The 13,791-nt window shown below is 29.3% G+C and overlaps 1 protein-coding gene across 4 annotated transcripts; it reads left to right on the plus strand.

Moving 5' to 3' along the window:
* The first annotated feature begins 5,124 nt into the window (after positions 1-5,124).
* On the plus strand, positions 5,125-9,890 carry LOC129311343 (auxin-responsive protein IAA9-like). Of its 4 annotated transcripts, none has more exons than XM_054953582.1 (7): positions 5,125-5,284; positions 6,217-6,628; positions 6,710-6,888; positions 7,019-7,245; positions 7,391-7,532; positions 8,135-8,196; positions 9,526-9,890. In XM_054953582.1, exons 2-7 carry the CDS (start codon positions 6,236-6,238, stop codon positions 9,561-9,563), a joined length of 1,041 nt encoding a protein of 346 aa, XP_054809557.1. In that variant the 5' UTR covers positions 5,125-5,284; positions 6,217-6,235; the 3' UTR covers positions 9,564-9,890. The 4 variants fall into 4 exon arrangements, with proteins under 4 accessions (XP_054809557.1, XP_054809558.1, XP_054809555.1 ...); XM_054953583.1 differs by having other exon boundaries at positions 5,141-5,284; positions 6,226-6,628; XM_054953580.1 differs by lacking the exon at positions 5,125-5,284 and adding an exon at positions 5,356-5,999.
* Positions 9,891-13,791: the final 3,901 nt, after the last annotated feature.

Genomic DNA, 13,791 nt, shown 5'->3' on the forward strand with positions numbered 1-13,791 from the left:
AACTTAATCGTACCTTTTTACCGATAAGTAGTGGTTGCATGCTAATTTTAGTCTATTTATTGTGTCACTAATTTTATTAATTATTTATTTTACCTGAAAATCGATCGGATTTCCTTGCTTACTCTCAACTTTATTTTTTTGGTGATTGCTACTCTCAAGTAATATAAGCAAGTCACGAGATTGTAATAGGCCATTCTTAATACTCAACAATCCTCAAATGACTTACATATAATGTCAGAAAAATAAAAAAAATGCTACTAGAAAAAATGAAGTTACTATTGCTAATTTTAATTTGATGACAGATCATCCACCACTAATTTTTTGTCATAAATATGACACTACTAATTTAGTGACGTGAAAAAATATCTGTCACTAATTAATAAATTTTTATCATTAATTTATTTTATTATTAAGTTTTTTTTGGGTCCAATCACTCTTACACACCACCTTTTGCTAGTTGTATTGTAATGGCTTTTTAATTTTAATCTGCAGAATTTAATTGAACGCAAATAATTATCATAATGTATTTTTTATTTAATGTACTATTGTAATTTAAGTATGTTGATAATATATATTCACACACACACTCACTAATACATATAAATATATAAATAAAAATATATCACTAGTTAATAAATATGTTACTTAATGTCAATTAATATGTTTTATGAAAATAAATATTTGTGCATGACATTTTATATTATCTATGTTATAATTAAAATATGTTCATATGACAAAAATTTTATTTTTATATTTAAATTTACATAATAAAAGAACAATTATTTTTTCTATATCACTTTATATTGTATATTTTACTTATAATAAAAGAAAAAATTATTCTTGTAATTGTGTAATTTGATAACTTTAAAGATTTTTTCATGTGAATCTCTTTACTTATATATTATAATTTTTTATTATTATAAAATATTTAAGCACATTTTATTAATTTTTAATTAAAAATGTCCATCACTGTTTTGTTAGTAATATAAAAATTTAGTGACAAATTTAAATCCATCGCTAAATTTATAAAATTTAAGTAAAATGTGATGACATCTTATATCCATGACTAATTAGTGACAAATTTAATCTGTCACAAATTTTTTGTCATTGATACCTGTAATTAGTGACAAGTTTGAATGCTTGCTATATCTTGTCTCTCTGGTTTGCTGCAATGCTTCAAACCACACGGTACAAGTTTGAGAGTTTGCATACAAAAAAAAAAAAAAAGAAGTGACACGTTGGAGATTCATATCCAATTTTAATTTTTCTTGTAGTAAAAATGAACCATGAAAACTAAAGTTATGGCCTGTCTAGTATAATTAAAACTTAAAAGGAAGAGATTTTCCTGCCTTGCTCATTGCGCCCTAGTTAATTTTATTCATTAAATAATCAAATTAAAGATTTAAACAAACACTTACAAAAAAATCATTTAGATAATTGATGCATATAGATCCATTTTTCAGAGGGAGAGAGGTATGGTTTTAAAATAATTAGTTAAGAGTTGTGTGTGTGAACTGTGGAGTATGAAAAACCAACGGTACTGCTGGTATTTGCAGCAATTGATGATTAGCACGTGATTAGTGAGATCATAATGGAGTTATTGAGGTAATTAAAAGCCTATAAGGCATATTAATGGTATGGGAAGAATGACGAGGGAGATCCTTTCATGGATTTAGTGTATGTCATCTATGTCATGTCCAACAAAAACATGTCATGTCATGTAATGATAGGTATAAATTTATTTTGACATCCATAATGATTAAAAAAAATAAAAGATAATAAAAAATTTTTAAAAATAATAACATATACTCTCTTTATTAAAAAGTAAAAAATAATAAAAATTTTACTATTTAATAAAGCAGTTACTTTATTTTAAATTAATATCATTTTTTTTATATTTATTCTTTTTTAATGTAATATTTTATTTTAAAATAAATATAAAGTGTATTTTTTATTAGGGATACTTTTTTTAAAAAATAATAATTATATATTAAAATATTAATAATATTATATATATTTTTAACATTCAATTTTTTTAAAAAATGCATACATTTTTGAACGCTCAGGTAACTTTTATTTGATTGAAGTAATGTTAATTGACTATGGCATGCCGAGCCGATGCAACACTGCAGTGTTTGAAGAGAATTAGAAAAATAGGGGTGTTCTCCCGTCTTGAATAATTATTGAAATTGAATTTTTATCCTATATTTTATTTTATCTCAAAAATTATCCTATTTTATTTAAAATAGTAATGAGATTGACACAAAATAAGGATGTCCCACCATCTCAATAAAACAGACAATATAAAAAAAATTTAGATAATAATATTTATTAATTAAAAGTTTAATTTACATAATTTATTAAGTTTAAAACCAAACAACAATAATACATAAATCACAACAATTACTGAATTACATTAATGACAATTAAAAGTATATAACTTAAAGTCAATCATGCATGAGACATAATATATTATGATAGTAATTATAAGTCATCTCTAGATTATAAGAGCAACAATAGTCAAGCTTGACACGACATCAAGTCATTATTTTTTTCTTTAATTGAAATATATTAAACTAGTGACTCTTCTTAAAATAAAATAAAAAATATAATATAAATAAAAATTATTAAATAGGTAAATGTAATAATAAATTATATTAATATAATTAATATATTATAAAGAAAGATATTAACATGCATTATTTACTCTATATTATTAAAATTAATAATATAAATAAAAGTTGTAAATAAAATAGTAAATATTGAAATTATAATTAATATAAAAATAAATTATATTAATATAATTAATATATTAAATATATATTTTTAAAATAAAAAATAATATATATTTAATTGAAAAGAAATTGGGATTATTATATGGTTGAATACCACTGGAGAGAGAGAGGGGGGGGGGAGGGAATGATGGGAAAAGCAGAGTTATAATAATCGGAGAGGAGAAGGAGATTATATGTCCTCCTCACCACCCGGCAAGCCCACTTGTCATGCCTCTTTCTTGTCCCCTCTCTTTCCCTTTCTCACCCTCTCCCTTTTCCTTCATTCCCCCTCTTGTCCTCCACTCCAATCACCCCTCCTTAATTCTCAAGGACAGCTTTGACATTTCACTTTTGGGTCTTTCACACTCATCCCGACTGTTCACAGTTGTCTCCTCCACCATAAATTCCCTGATTTCTCCCTATCTCTGCCCTCCCATGCTTTCCTTTAATTCTTCGTACATCGCGTTTGACATCATCCTTTTCCCTTGTTTCCCCTTTCACCTCTCCCGCTTTTATTTCCCACTCAATGACTTTTAACTCCTCATCTTAAACAAATTAATCACCATTCCTTACAAATAAGAGTAAAATATATAACCTTTCATTCCAATTTACTAAAATTACTGAGATCTCTCATTTATTTTTAAAACCTACTCTTTTTATTAAAAAAATATAAAATATTTTTTAAAAAATTAAATGTAAAAAAATATAAGACATTTTTAATATTTTAATGTGCAATCATTATCTTTTTTTAAAAATACTCTCAATAAATAAATTACTTTATATTTATTTTAAAATAAATATTTTATTAAATAGAGATAAATATGAAAAGACAGTGTTAATTTGAAGATAAATAATTATTTTATTATGGGTGAGATTGGATTAAAAATATCTTATGCTTTTTAATGGAGGGAGTACACTTTAATCTAATTATTAACATCATTAGGAATATTCCCTTAAAGATTCTAAAATACTTAATTTTTTTATTTATAATTATGTTAAAAATTTTGAAATTATTAATTTTTCCTTTTTCCTTATAATCCAGTTGTCTACTATCTCTTCTAATTTTTAAAACTTTGAATTATTAAATATATATATAGATATTTGAATAAATGAATTTAAAATTTTTTGTTATAATTAATAAATTTTCAAAAAATGAATGCAAGTTATATCAAGCAATTTAATATATTAAATAGATATTTTATTTCTAGCAAAAAAAATCCTTATTCCATTAATTTTTTAATTCCGTTTTTAATCAATATGTTTACAAAAAGATTTAAATATAAATTAAAAAATATCTACATTAATCTTCTTGGGCAATATGATTAATTTTTATACAGTATTTATATTTAAAGAGAGATATTCTGATCTACATATCTAATATATATGTAGCTTAATTGTCAATTAACAGTGGATAAAAGTAAAAATTTAACAAATAGAAGAAGTACTTGTGTTTTGTAACTATTTATATTAGGAAAATTTATATAGATTTAGAAATAGAAGGGGGTATTGTAATTAAGATAACATAGAGAGGAGATTAGAGTATTTTTTTCTCTAAAAACAATTTATAAATGGGGCTTTTGTATATATAGTCTATGTCATAAGATTAAACTAAGTAAACATTTTAATATTTATTATATTTTATATTATGATTGATTTATTATATTTGTTAATAACATATCGTTATATATTAATAATAAATCTCTTATAAATTTTTATATTTTTAATGATAAATTTCTTGTATATTAATGATAAACTTGTTATATATCCATGTGAATTAGCCATATTCCTAAATTTTTATAAATTTAGTTCATATTTTTTGGGTATAATTTTTTTTATCAGTGAGCCAATTTATCCTTTTATAAATTGAAACTTCGATTAACTGCAGATAAAAATAAAAAAAACTCTGGTTAATCAAAATCATTTACGGTATTTACAATTTTAATTTATTGTAATGTAAAAAAATACAAATATAAAGAATGATTTTGTGAAGCAATTACTTATTCCGTGATCTTAATTTGGATTTTCATTTCTAACATTTTGATGATCAATTTGTTGGTAAAAAAGGATGATCAATTTTATATAATGGATCGTAAAGGTTTTTAAATAAATATGTCTAAAGACTCAAAATTCATTATATTCCAATTCAATTTTAAAATATTAATTGACATGGTTATTTTCAAATTCTAAAATTATTTGAAAATATTCATATATTTTCTTAAAATTCTATAACATACGTAATTACTTATCTCAAGCACAAGTCCTTATGCGTAATTTCTCTTTCCTCGGTTGTTTCTTTTTTGCCCATTTCGCTTCGTTATTCGTATTTCATTTAGTTTTCAAAAGGGCACAGCCTAAAGCATTTGTTGCTTTGTGCTTAATGGAAGGGCCCTGAGCTTTCTCTCTCTTTCTGCTTTTCCCTTCAATGCCTTTGCTTTGCATTTTCCTGCGAAAAAGTTTCTGAAGAATAATCGGAGGTTTTCTTCTCTGCTGATCTACCAAGACTACGTTTGGTTTGTACTTGAAATCTTCCTCTCCACCTCTTCCTCTACATCTTCAGCTCTTTGTTTTACTTGAATCACAGTAATTAGAGTTGAAGGTCTTGTAACGTTAGGGAACGTCTTACTCTTCTCTTTTCCCACTTTCAACTAGAATGTGCCTTTTTAGTTTAGACTTGAAATCTTCCTTTCAACTTTTTATTTTTTTCTTGCACTCCCTTTTTCTGAGCGAGCACGCCTATGGGAAAAATATCTGATGTTTCGTGGTATTTTTTATGTTTTTTTGGACGAGCGATCTTGTGGATTTATTGAGCTGCAGTTCATTCAATAAAGTAATGATTTCGTTTTCTTATTTTTCTTTTTGGTGTTCGTTTGCGATAAAACTGAGCGCTTGAAGCCTGGTAGAATTTTAGTTTGGAATAAAAAATGCGGCAATGAAGGAGGAAACTGAAAGGGCATGTGATCTTACTGGCTAAACGAACTTAGCTGATTACAGTATTAAGAGTACTGCTCTAAATTGAAACTTGCCTTGAATCCGCGGATGAACTCACCGACTTGGAGGGAAATGATTTGAGGTTCTTCGTATGCTTGCTTTTGAAAAATGGCTTCCTTGTGTTGGAGTTTAACATTCTAAATTTTTCTCTACCGATTTTTGTGGCTTCTTCCTTTTCGCGTGAAGGGCTGGGATGCAACTCCAGTAATGAGTGGAGTAGGGATTGATGGTTCGAAGGTCTCTAGTTTATTTAGAAATAATTTCTTACTTGATTATGATTATGTTTTAGAAGGTTATATGTTAAGTTCATTTTGCATTCGACTCTGAAATTGCATGACGGCAAATTACACGCCTCTGTTCCCTTTTTTTTAGCTATAGCGCCTATTTTTCTTTACGAAATCCAGAACGATACTTTGTAAGTTTTGTCTTCATTTTGTGGTTTCATGTGGGCCAGTGTGTATAGTTGGAGCCTAATGTCTTCGCCAGTTCTGACTGCTCAAGAGGAAGGGGAGAACAACACGTCAACAGTAACTTCTTCACGATCCTTGGATCTTACCTCCCAAAATGCAACTGGATTAAAAGAGCGCAATTACCTAGGGTTATCAGATTGCTCATCAGTGGAGAGCTCTACTGTTCCAAGCGACTCTGATGAGAAAAGGGACAATCTAAATTTGAAGGCTACGGAATTGAGGTTGGGTCTTCCAGGATCCCAATCACCTGAAAGGAATGATAGCTCGACAAAACTTAATGAGAAGCCACTGTTTCCTTTGCTTCCAACAAAAGATGGAATCTGCTCATTGTCCCAGAAAATCGTGGTTACAGGCAACAAAAGGGGATTCTCTGACACCGTGGATAGGTTCCCTGAGGTAAAAATTTCCTCCTAAAATTAAGGGGAACACATGTTTTATATTGCATTGGAGTATGATTTCCCAAAACCCGTGGTACAGATGAAGTTTCCCGGGAATTCAGGGGTAAATGTGCTGCTTTCTCCTAGATCTGCTAGAGCTCAGCCAACAACAACAAAAGAAATGCCGACTAAGGTATTGCGAGAACGGCCTTGTGCAACTAATGGAACAGGCCATAACAAAACGGATGCTTCTATTGTTGGCAGTGCTCCTGCCTCTAAGTAAGTAAAACCTAAAAGATTAGTTGGTTAATAGTTTTTAGGAGCATCTGGAATTTCGATAACCCTATTCAAAAGATTGAAGGAATTTCAATTTATCACTGGTTACCCCAATAAATCCCAACTATTTCAGGGCACAGGTTGTTGGTTGGCCTCCAATAAGGTCATTTAGGAAGAACTCGTTGTCTGTCACTTCAAAGAACAATGATGAAGTAGATGGAAAACCGGCTCCTGCTGCTCTCTTTGTGAAGGTGAGCATGGATGGAGCTCCCTATCTAAGGAAGGTTGATCTGAGGAGTTACAACACATACCAGGATCTGTCTTCTGCCCTCGAGAAGATGTTCAGCTGTTTTATCCTAGGTGAGCTGCCACAAGCCTAATTTTATTTTGACAACAAAGCTACTTCCTTCTATAAATTTTGTAAAGCATTTCATCATTACACTATTTTGTACTCCAAGCTGTATCTTTGGAATGTGGATTTACTACACGTTCTATAATATGTCAGGTCAATGTGGTTCCCATGGAGCTCCAGGAAGAGAAATGTTGAGTGAGAGCAAGCTAAGGGACCTTCTGCATGGTTCAGAATATGTACTCACTTATGAAGATAAAGATGGTGATTGGATGCTTGTTGGGGATGTACCATGGGAGTAAGTTTTTCGAACTATCCATGTCCTTGTCTATCATTTCATAAATCTTGTTTCATAAAACACTAGGGCAAGATGCTTTAGCAAGAATGTGGTGCAGTGTTTTGTGTTCTTTTCTTCTGTTTTTTTTATAATCTATTGAACTAGCAAAAATGTTCTTCCATTGCCTATGAAGAATGCAACATTTCTAATATAACCTAAAGACTATACGTTTGGCTGTGTCACCTTCTATGTGATGTGTTGTGTCTCATGCATGCCATACTAGGTAAGGTCATGTATTGATTTCTGTATGTGATTTTGTGTGATGGGCCATTTGACAAAGCAAGTAAAATCTGCGTGATTGATCTTACTATGATACATCATACCTCTATTTTTAATCATTTAATGGACTTGTGTTAAGTTATAAGCAAGGCCTTGACCATGGCCAAAGGATTTTGCTCGTGAGTAGAATTGAAGGCTAATTTTTTTCATGTGTTAATGGGCTTGTATAAATTGGCTTTTGAACATGAACATCATGTGGATAGCAACTGTATTTCTGATGGAATGGATTCTGTACCTGCCTCTAGTTTGCCTCCCTTTCCTAGTGCAATTTGCTTCTGTTGCAGGATGTTTATTGACACATGCAAGAGGCTGAAAATCATGAAAGGATCTGATGCCATTGGCTTAGGTATGTATTGTCAATGATAATTTATTGTCGTCTTTTATGCATGTTAACTGATGGCTATTATAATGTAAAATAATGGACTGGGACCATTTGCTTTACATGAGACAGCAACCGTGTCTAAAGGCTGGTATGCGGCAGTAGATGGGACCTAGATGCGTTTAAACGAGGCCATTAAACCTTGAGACTCTGTAAATAAATGCCATGCCATATGATGTTACTTTAGACTTTAAATACACACACACACACACACATGACTAGGGACAAAAATTGCTTGTGCTCTATGAAATGCAACTTTTTTATAACTAAATTGTCTGTATTGTTTGTTGGTTTTGGTAGATTATTCGTAGAGTTGTATGAAAAAATTGGGAAGAGTAGAATTTATTGCATTGGATTGGACTTGTCGTTGGTATTATTATTAAGGATTTTTGGGCTTGTTTGGCAACTTGTTCTTGGATCAGTTTTTTGTTTTCTAGAGAAAAAAAATTCTGTTTGGTAATATGTTTTTAAAAAAATGGATATTGTTCTAGGGAATAGAAAAACGAAACATTTTTTAGATGTTCTAGGATTATTGTTCTAGAATATAAAGAAGAATGCGACTAACACTTGTTTTCATTATCTTTTTGTCCTCCGAATATGTTCTACAAAACACTAATTCTCATAAAAATAAAACAGCAGTAGTTTCAAACAAACTCTTAGTTTCTATGTCAACCTCTAGTTGATTGCCTCTATCTCTTGGAGAAATACAAGTCAATTGGGAAAATGATAATTAGGGATTCCATAAGGCCACTAATTACAGTTAGGAATCCTAAATTATTGAAATTCCAGTTCCAATTTTGGACTGTGATCCTTGGAATTAAAAAAAGAAAAAAGAAAAAAGCGAGTAGTCTAAAATGTTCGGCAGAAGTGATAATAGTAAAATTTCCAGGTGATTATTGTATACTCACAAGTTTCTTTGAAAGGTTTCAAGTGAGGTTTAGTTTCATATTGGGAAACATTCAATTTTCAACTATCCTTGGTTTCCCAACTAAGATTAATAATATTCTTATCCTATGTTACTTTTAGCAGCATCATTTATTTATTTTTTAAGTGGAAGGTAATTTTGTAAACTCATGTGTTTTTAATTCCAAGTAAAAATGATGGCCAATGATTGGGATTTTAATAATTTAGAGTCTCTAGTTGAAATTAATGGTCTTGTTAGGTTTTTAATTGTCATTTCTTCAAAGTTAATTCAAACTAAGCTGATTTTCAAGTGTATCCCGTGCATTCTTATTAGTTTATTCTGTAATTTCAAATGAAATATCTTGTCTGCTTTAGTGGATCCTTTTTCTGCAGCTCCCAGGGCTATGGAGAAATCCAAGAGAAGGAGCTAGAATGATGTGGTGGACTAATGGCTCCTTTGTCTGCAAAAATTCAACGCCGCATCTGAGGACATGTGGAAACCGAAGTACGCTGTGGATTACTGAATTCCGGCCTTTGACGGGGAGTCAAAAATACAAATGTGTGTTTTCAATACCCTTAAAAGTTGTGTTGGATGTTAATTTGTTATTATTTGAAATATATTATTGTTCCTTCAAAGTTAGCAATTGTGAAGTCTAATTAATTAGTCTTGGTGGGAACTTGTGTGTTTAAATGGGTTGAATAATTGTTACGATCAAATTGAAGATCGCCAATATTATATCCGTGTGTGATTTGACACCCGTCATGTGTGTTTTGTTCTTTTCAACACTTCCCGGAACATTATTTCGGGGCCACAGCCCTGAGTCCACGCTCCCTGCCCTTAGATTTCTCCAGATTTAAATTACTCCGTGGCCTTTAATTTTAGCTTTTATTTTTCTTTTTATTGTCACTTTATGAACGTTGTTCGAATTTTCGGTTCCTCCCAAGGCTGCATTTAAGGGTGTACCCCTGTCTTGTGTTCCCTCTCAAAAAAATATTGGAACTAAATTTTGGTCCTATGTTTGGTTTTGTTTTGAAATTTGTCTTGTCTCGTTAAGAATTCAAATGGGTCCATGATAAGATTGGGATGTTTAGCCATCTTGATAAATCGAATGATGTGAGAAAAACGTCTAGATAATAATATATATTAAAATTTTAAATCACATAATTTATTGAGTTTAAAATTACAATAATTTCAGTACATAGATTACAATTTAAAATTAATTATTAAATTATATTAATTACAATTACAAGTGTATAATACATTATGATAGTAACTATAAGTGATCACTACTATAAGAGCAATAATAACGGACAAATCAAGCATAATATTAAGTCATTATTTTTTTTATAGTTAAGATATGAAAATAAAGTTAAAAATACAGTATAAACAAAAGTTATTAAATAAATATATATAAAAATAAATTATATTAATATAATTAATACATTATAAAAAAAATATTATCTTGTACTGCTTACTTTATAAATCTATAATTATATATTATTAAAATTATCAATATAAAAAACTTTTAATTTTAAATAAGAATTGCACGAATTGAAATTATAATTGATATAATTAATATAAATATAAATTATATTAATATAATTAATATATATTTATAAACTAAAAAATAATATATATATATATATATATAATATTCGGGATAGAACGGGACATCTTGAAAGAAATCCTGTGTTTCATCCCAATATGACTGGGAGGAAATCAAACTAATGAGAATAGGTATAAGTTGAACATCTTTTGTTACATTTCACCTTATGGCGCACGCTGCATTACAGTGAGTGAATTTATTAACCTTGCCGATGCCCATTGGTTTTGGTTTGCAGGTTTAAATTTTCAAGTTGCATATTTGCTTAATTTTCTCTTTTTTGTTTTCGCTTTGGTATCTTCAATTTTTGCCCCAATCTGATTTGGTCAGTCGTTTGCAGGCATTATTGTAGTAGCATACCTCTCAAAAAATTTAATCATTGTCGCATGTCTTGGATTCAAATTCGAGACTCTTGATTGGACAATTTGATCTCAATACTGAAAAAAAAAAATTTACGTACTCATATATTATGCTTTCAAAAATATTTTCCTAAATGTTATAAAGCAGAAACTTAATTTATATCAAAATGAAATTCAAATTCTTTTTACATATAAAAGTACAGAACTTAGCCTCAATCAAGCCAAGTTCAGTACTTATAATTACACATAAAAAAAAGTCTATACCTAACTTAGGATAGCCTATCATTTTCTCAAGTGTCTCTCTCACTCCCTACTGCCTACTTCCTCTCTCCATCTTTGTGTGTGTGAGTCATGTATATATTGACGTGTTGTGTATAATATGTGGTGGTGTGGTTTTTTTTCTTCAACATATAAGTGGCCACCACATATTATACACAGCATACCAATACATATACCAATATATATATGACTCACGCATACAAAGAAGGAGAGAGAAAGTAAGAAGTGAGAGAGGGGTATTAAAAAATTGGAATGATAGGCTATCCTAAGTTAAGCATAGAACTTCGTAGTTATGAGTATAGAACTTGGCTTGATTGAGGCCAAGTTCTGTACTTCCATGTGTTAAAAAAAAAATTGAATCTTAGTGATATAAATTGAGTCTCTATTTTATAACATCTAGAAAAATATTTTTAAAAATAAAATATATAAGTAAATAATTTTTTTTTTAATATTGAGGTCAAATTGCCCTCTTGATTGAGTTGGATCAAACTTTTAATTAGTTGATTCAAGCATTTAATTTATATTAGAATGATGTGGTTGTTACTCAAATAATTAATAATTAACTTTTTTAAAAAATGGGGTCGTAACAGCTACTTTCTCGAAAATTTAACAATTTTTGCCTTTTCATCTGCCGAGCAGATTATGTTTGCCCTATGGCTTGGAATAAACTGTTTCACTTTGCATAGAGTAAGAGGTGAGTGGTATACCGGCATTGTTTATGGCATATAAATGGCGAGGCTCGTCATAAATTTTATACTACAATTTTTTTTTTGAGAAATAATTATCAGTGGCAGGGATTTAGCGGGGGCGTAATTTTTCCGTTATAATAAATCTCCCACTAGACTTTGACTTTTCAAAAGTGCATAGCTCTATCTATGATTCACAAACCGATTTTTAGTATTTACTGTATATTCTAGATTGCATGTAAATATATGGGATCCATTCATGTTATGCCTTTTTTTAAGCCCGTCATTACTAATGTTGGTTTTTGTTAATAATGCAAGATATCAGACCCCCCAAAAAAAAAAAGAAAGTAATGCAAGATATGGATTTGAATAAATCTCAAGTTTGTGTGAAGAATTAGTTATCATCAAAATAATCATAACCTGAGTGACCATGGTTTGTTGTGTCTTGTATGTTCAAGGGATTAAAATAGCGTGTACACTTGTCGGTGTGGTGGGATTGCGTAAGGAAACTCGTTCCATACAAGAAAATTTTAGTAGTGTTCATATGTATGGTTTGATTTCATTTTGATTAAAATTAAACTTGAACTAAATCAAATTGATCAATATGCACTAAGAATAATGCTTGATAAGTTTTTTATTTAAGTCCGTTTGGTTCGATTTGGTTTATTTATAAATCAAGTTTCAATATTTTTTTTAATGTATGTATGTAAATGTATACCATGTCTAAATATAATGTTTTTCTTTTTTTGTTTTTCCTCTTCTTGTTCTAACTTCAAGACACATCCACTACATCATCTTAGTAAACATGAGAGTATAATCATATGAAAGATAAGATAATTCTTGGAGTAAAAACAATTTAACCTCGTTGTTAAAGTTTAACATATAAAAAGAAAGAAAATGTATTGAAATAGTACTCTAAAATATTGGTTATAAGATATAAAAGTCATAGCATAACTTTCATATATAAAATGAGAGGGTTAGAGATTCTATTGACTTTTAATGAAAAGTTTTTACTGAGAAAACAATGTAATGTCTCGGGCAATTGAATTATTAAAAGGTGTTAATGGATACTTTGGTTTTTCAAATTTTGAAGTATTTGAGACTAGGCTTTAATTAAAATCAAAGTTAAAAAGTAATAACTAATAGACTAATATTTTAATCCAGACATAGAAAATACATTTAAAAATATAAAAGGTATGATTTATATATGGTTCAAATTTCATAGGAAAAAAATTCAAAACCTAAACCAAACCATTTGATTTTAAAATTTCTAAAGCCAGCCCAAATTTTTTAATAATGTTTTGATCGGTTTTTGTTTAATTAGTTCAGTTTGGTATTATATGGTGGGTTTTGATCACCCTCATAAGAAATCATGTCCGTAGAATGTAATCAAATGTTAGAATAGTGAGGGACATGACTTATGTATGACGCAGTTGACTATTCTTCTTCAACTTTAGTGTGAGGCTAATTTGCAAATAGAAATCTCTGCTAGGAGCGTAGGAACAAATTATGTCGAACCCAACTTTATAACATGGCTATTTATTTTTTTAAAAATTTGAAACGAGTCGTATTGTTAATAACATGTAGATAGTGTAATTTTTATTATAGAATTTATATTATACATATATCTACATAAAAATTATGATGGAGTTGGCCACTGTTTTTTCTTTTAATTGTAATGCTTAATTCCATTATTTATTTATTTTTTTGGTGTTAAGTTAGAATGTCTGA

This window comes from Prosopis cineraria, unplaced genomic scaffold, assembly GCF_029017545.1.
Source record: "Prosopis cineraria cultivar Desert tree isolate PC_DT_omini unplaced genomic scaffold, ASM2901754v1 PC5, whole genome shotgun sequence".
Lineage (NCBI taxonomy): Eukaryota > Viridiplantae > Streptophyta > Magnoliopsida > Fabales > Fabaceae > Prosopis > Prosopis cineraria.

Coding starts and splice junctions, on each gene's coding strand:
- LOC129311343 (XM_054953580.1), top strand. Junction 6,629..6,709: donor CCGTGGATAGGTTCCCTGAG/GTAAAAATTTCC, acceptor CCCGTGGTACAG/ATGAAGTTTCCCGGGAATTC. Junction 6,889..7,018: donor GGCAGTGCTCCTGCCTCTAA/GTAAGTAAAACC, acceptor CAACTATTTCAG/GGCACAGGTTGTTGGTTGGC.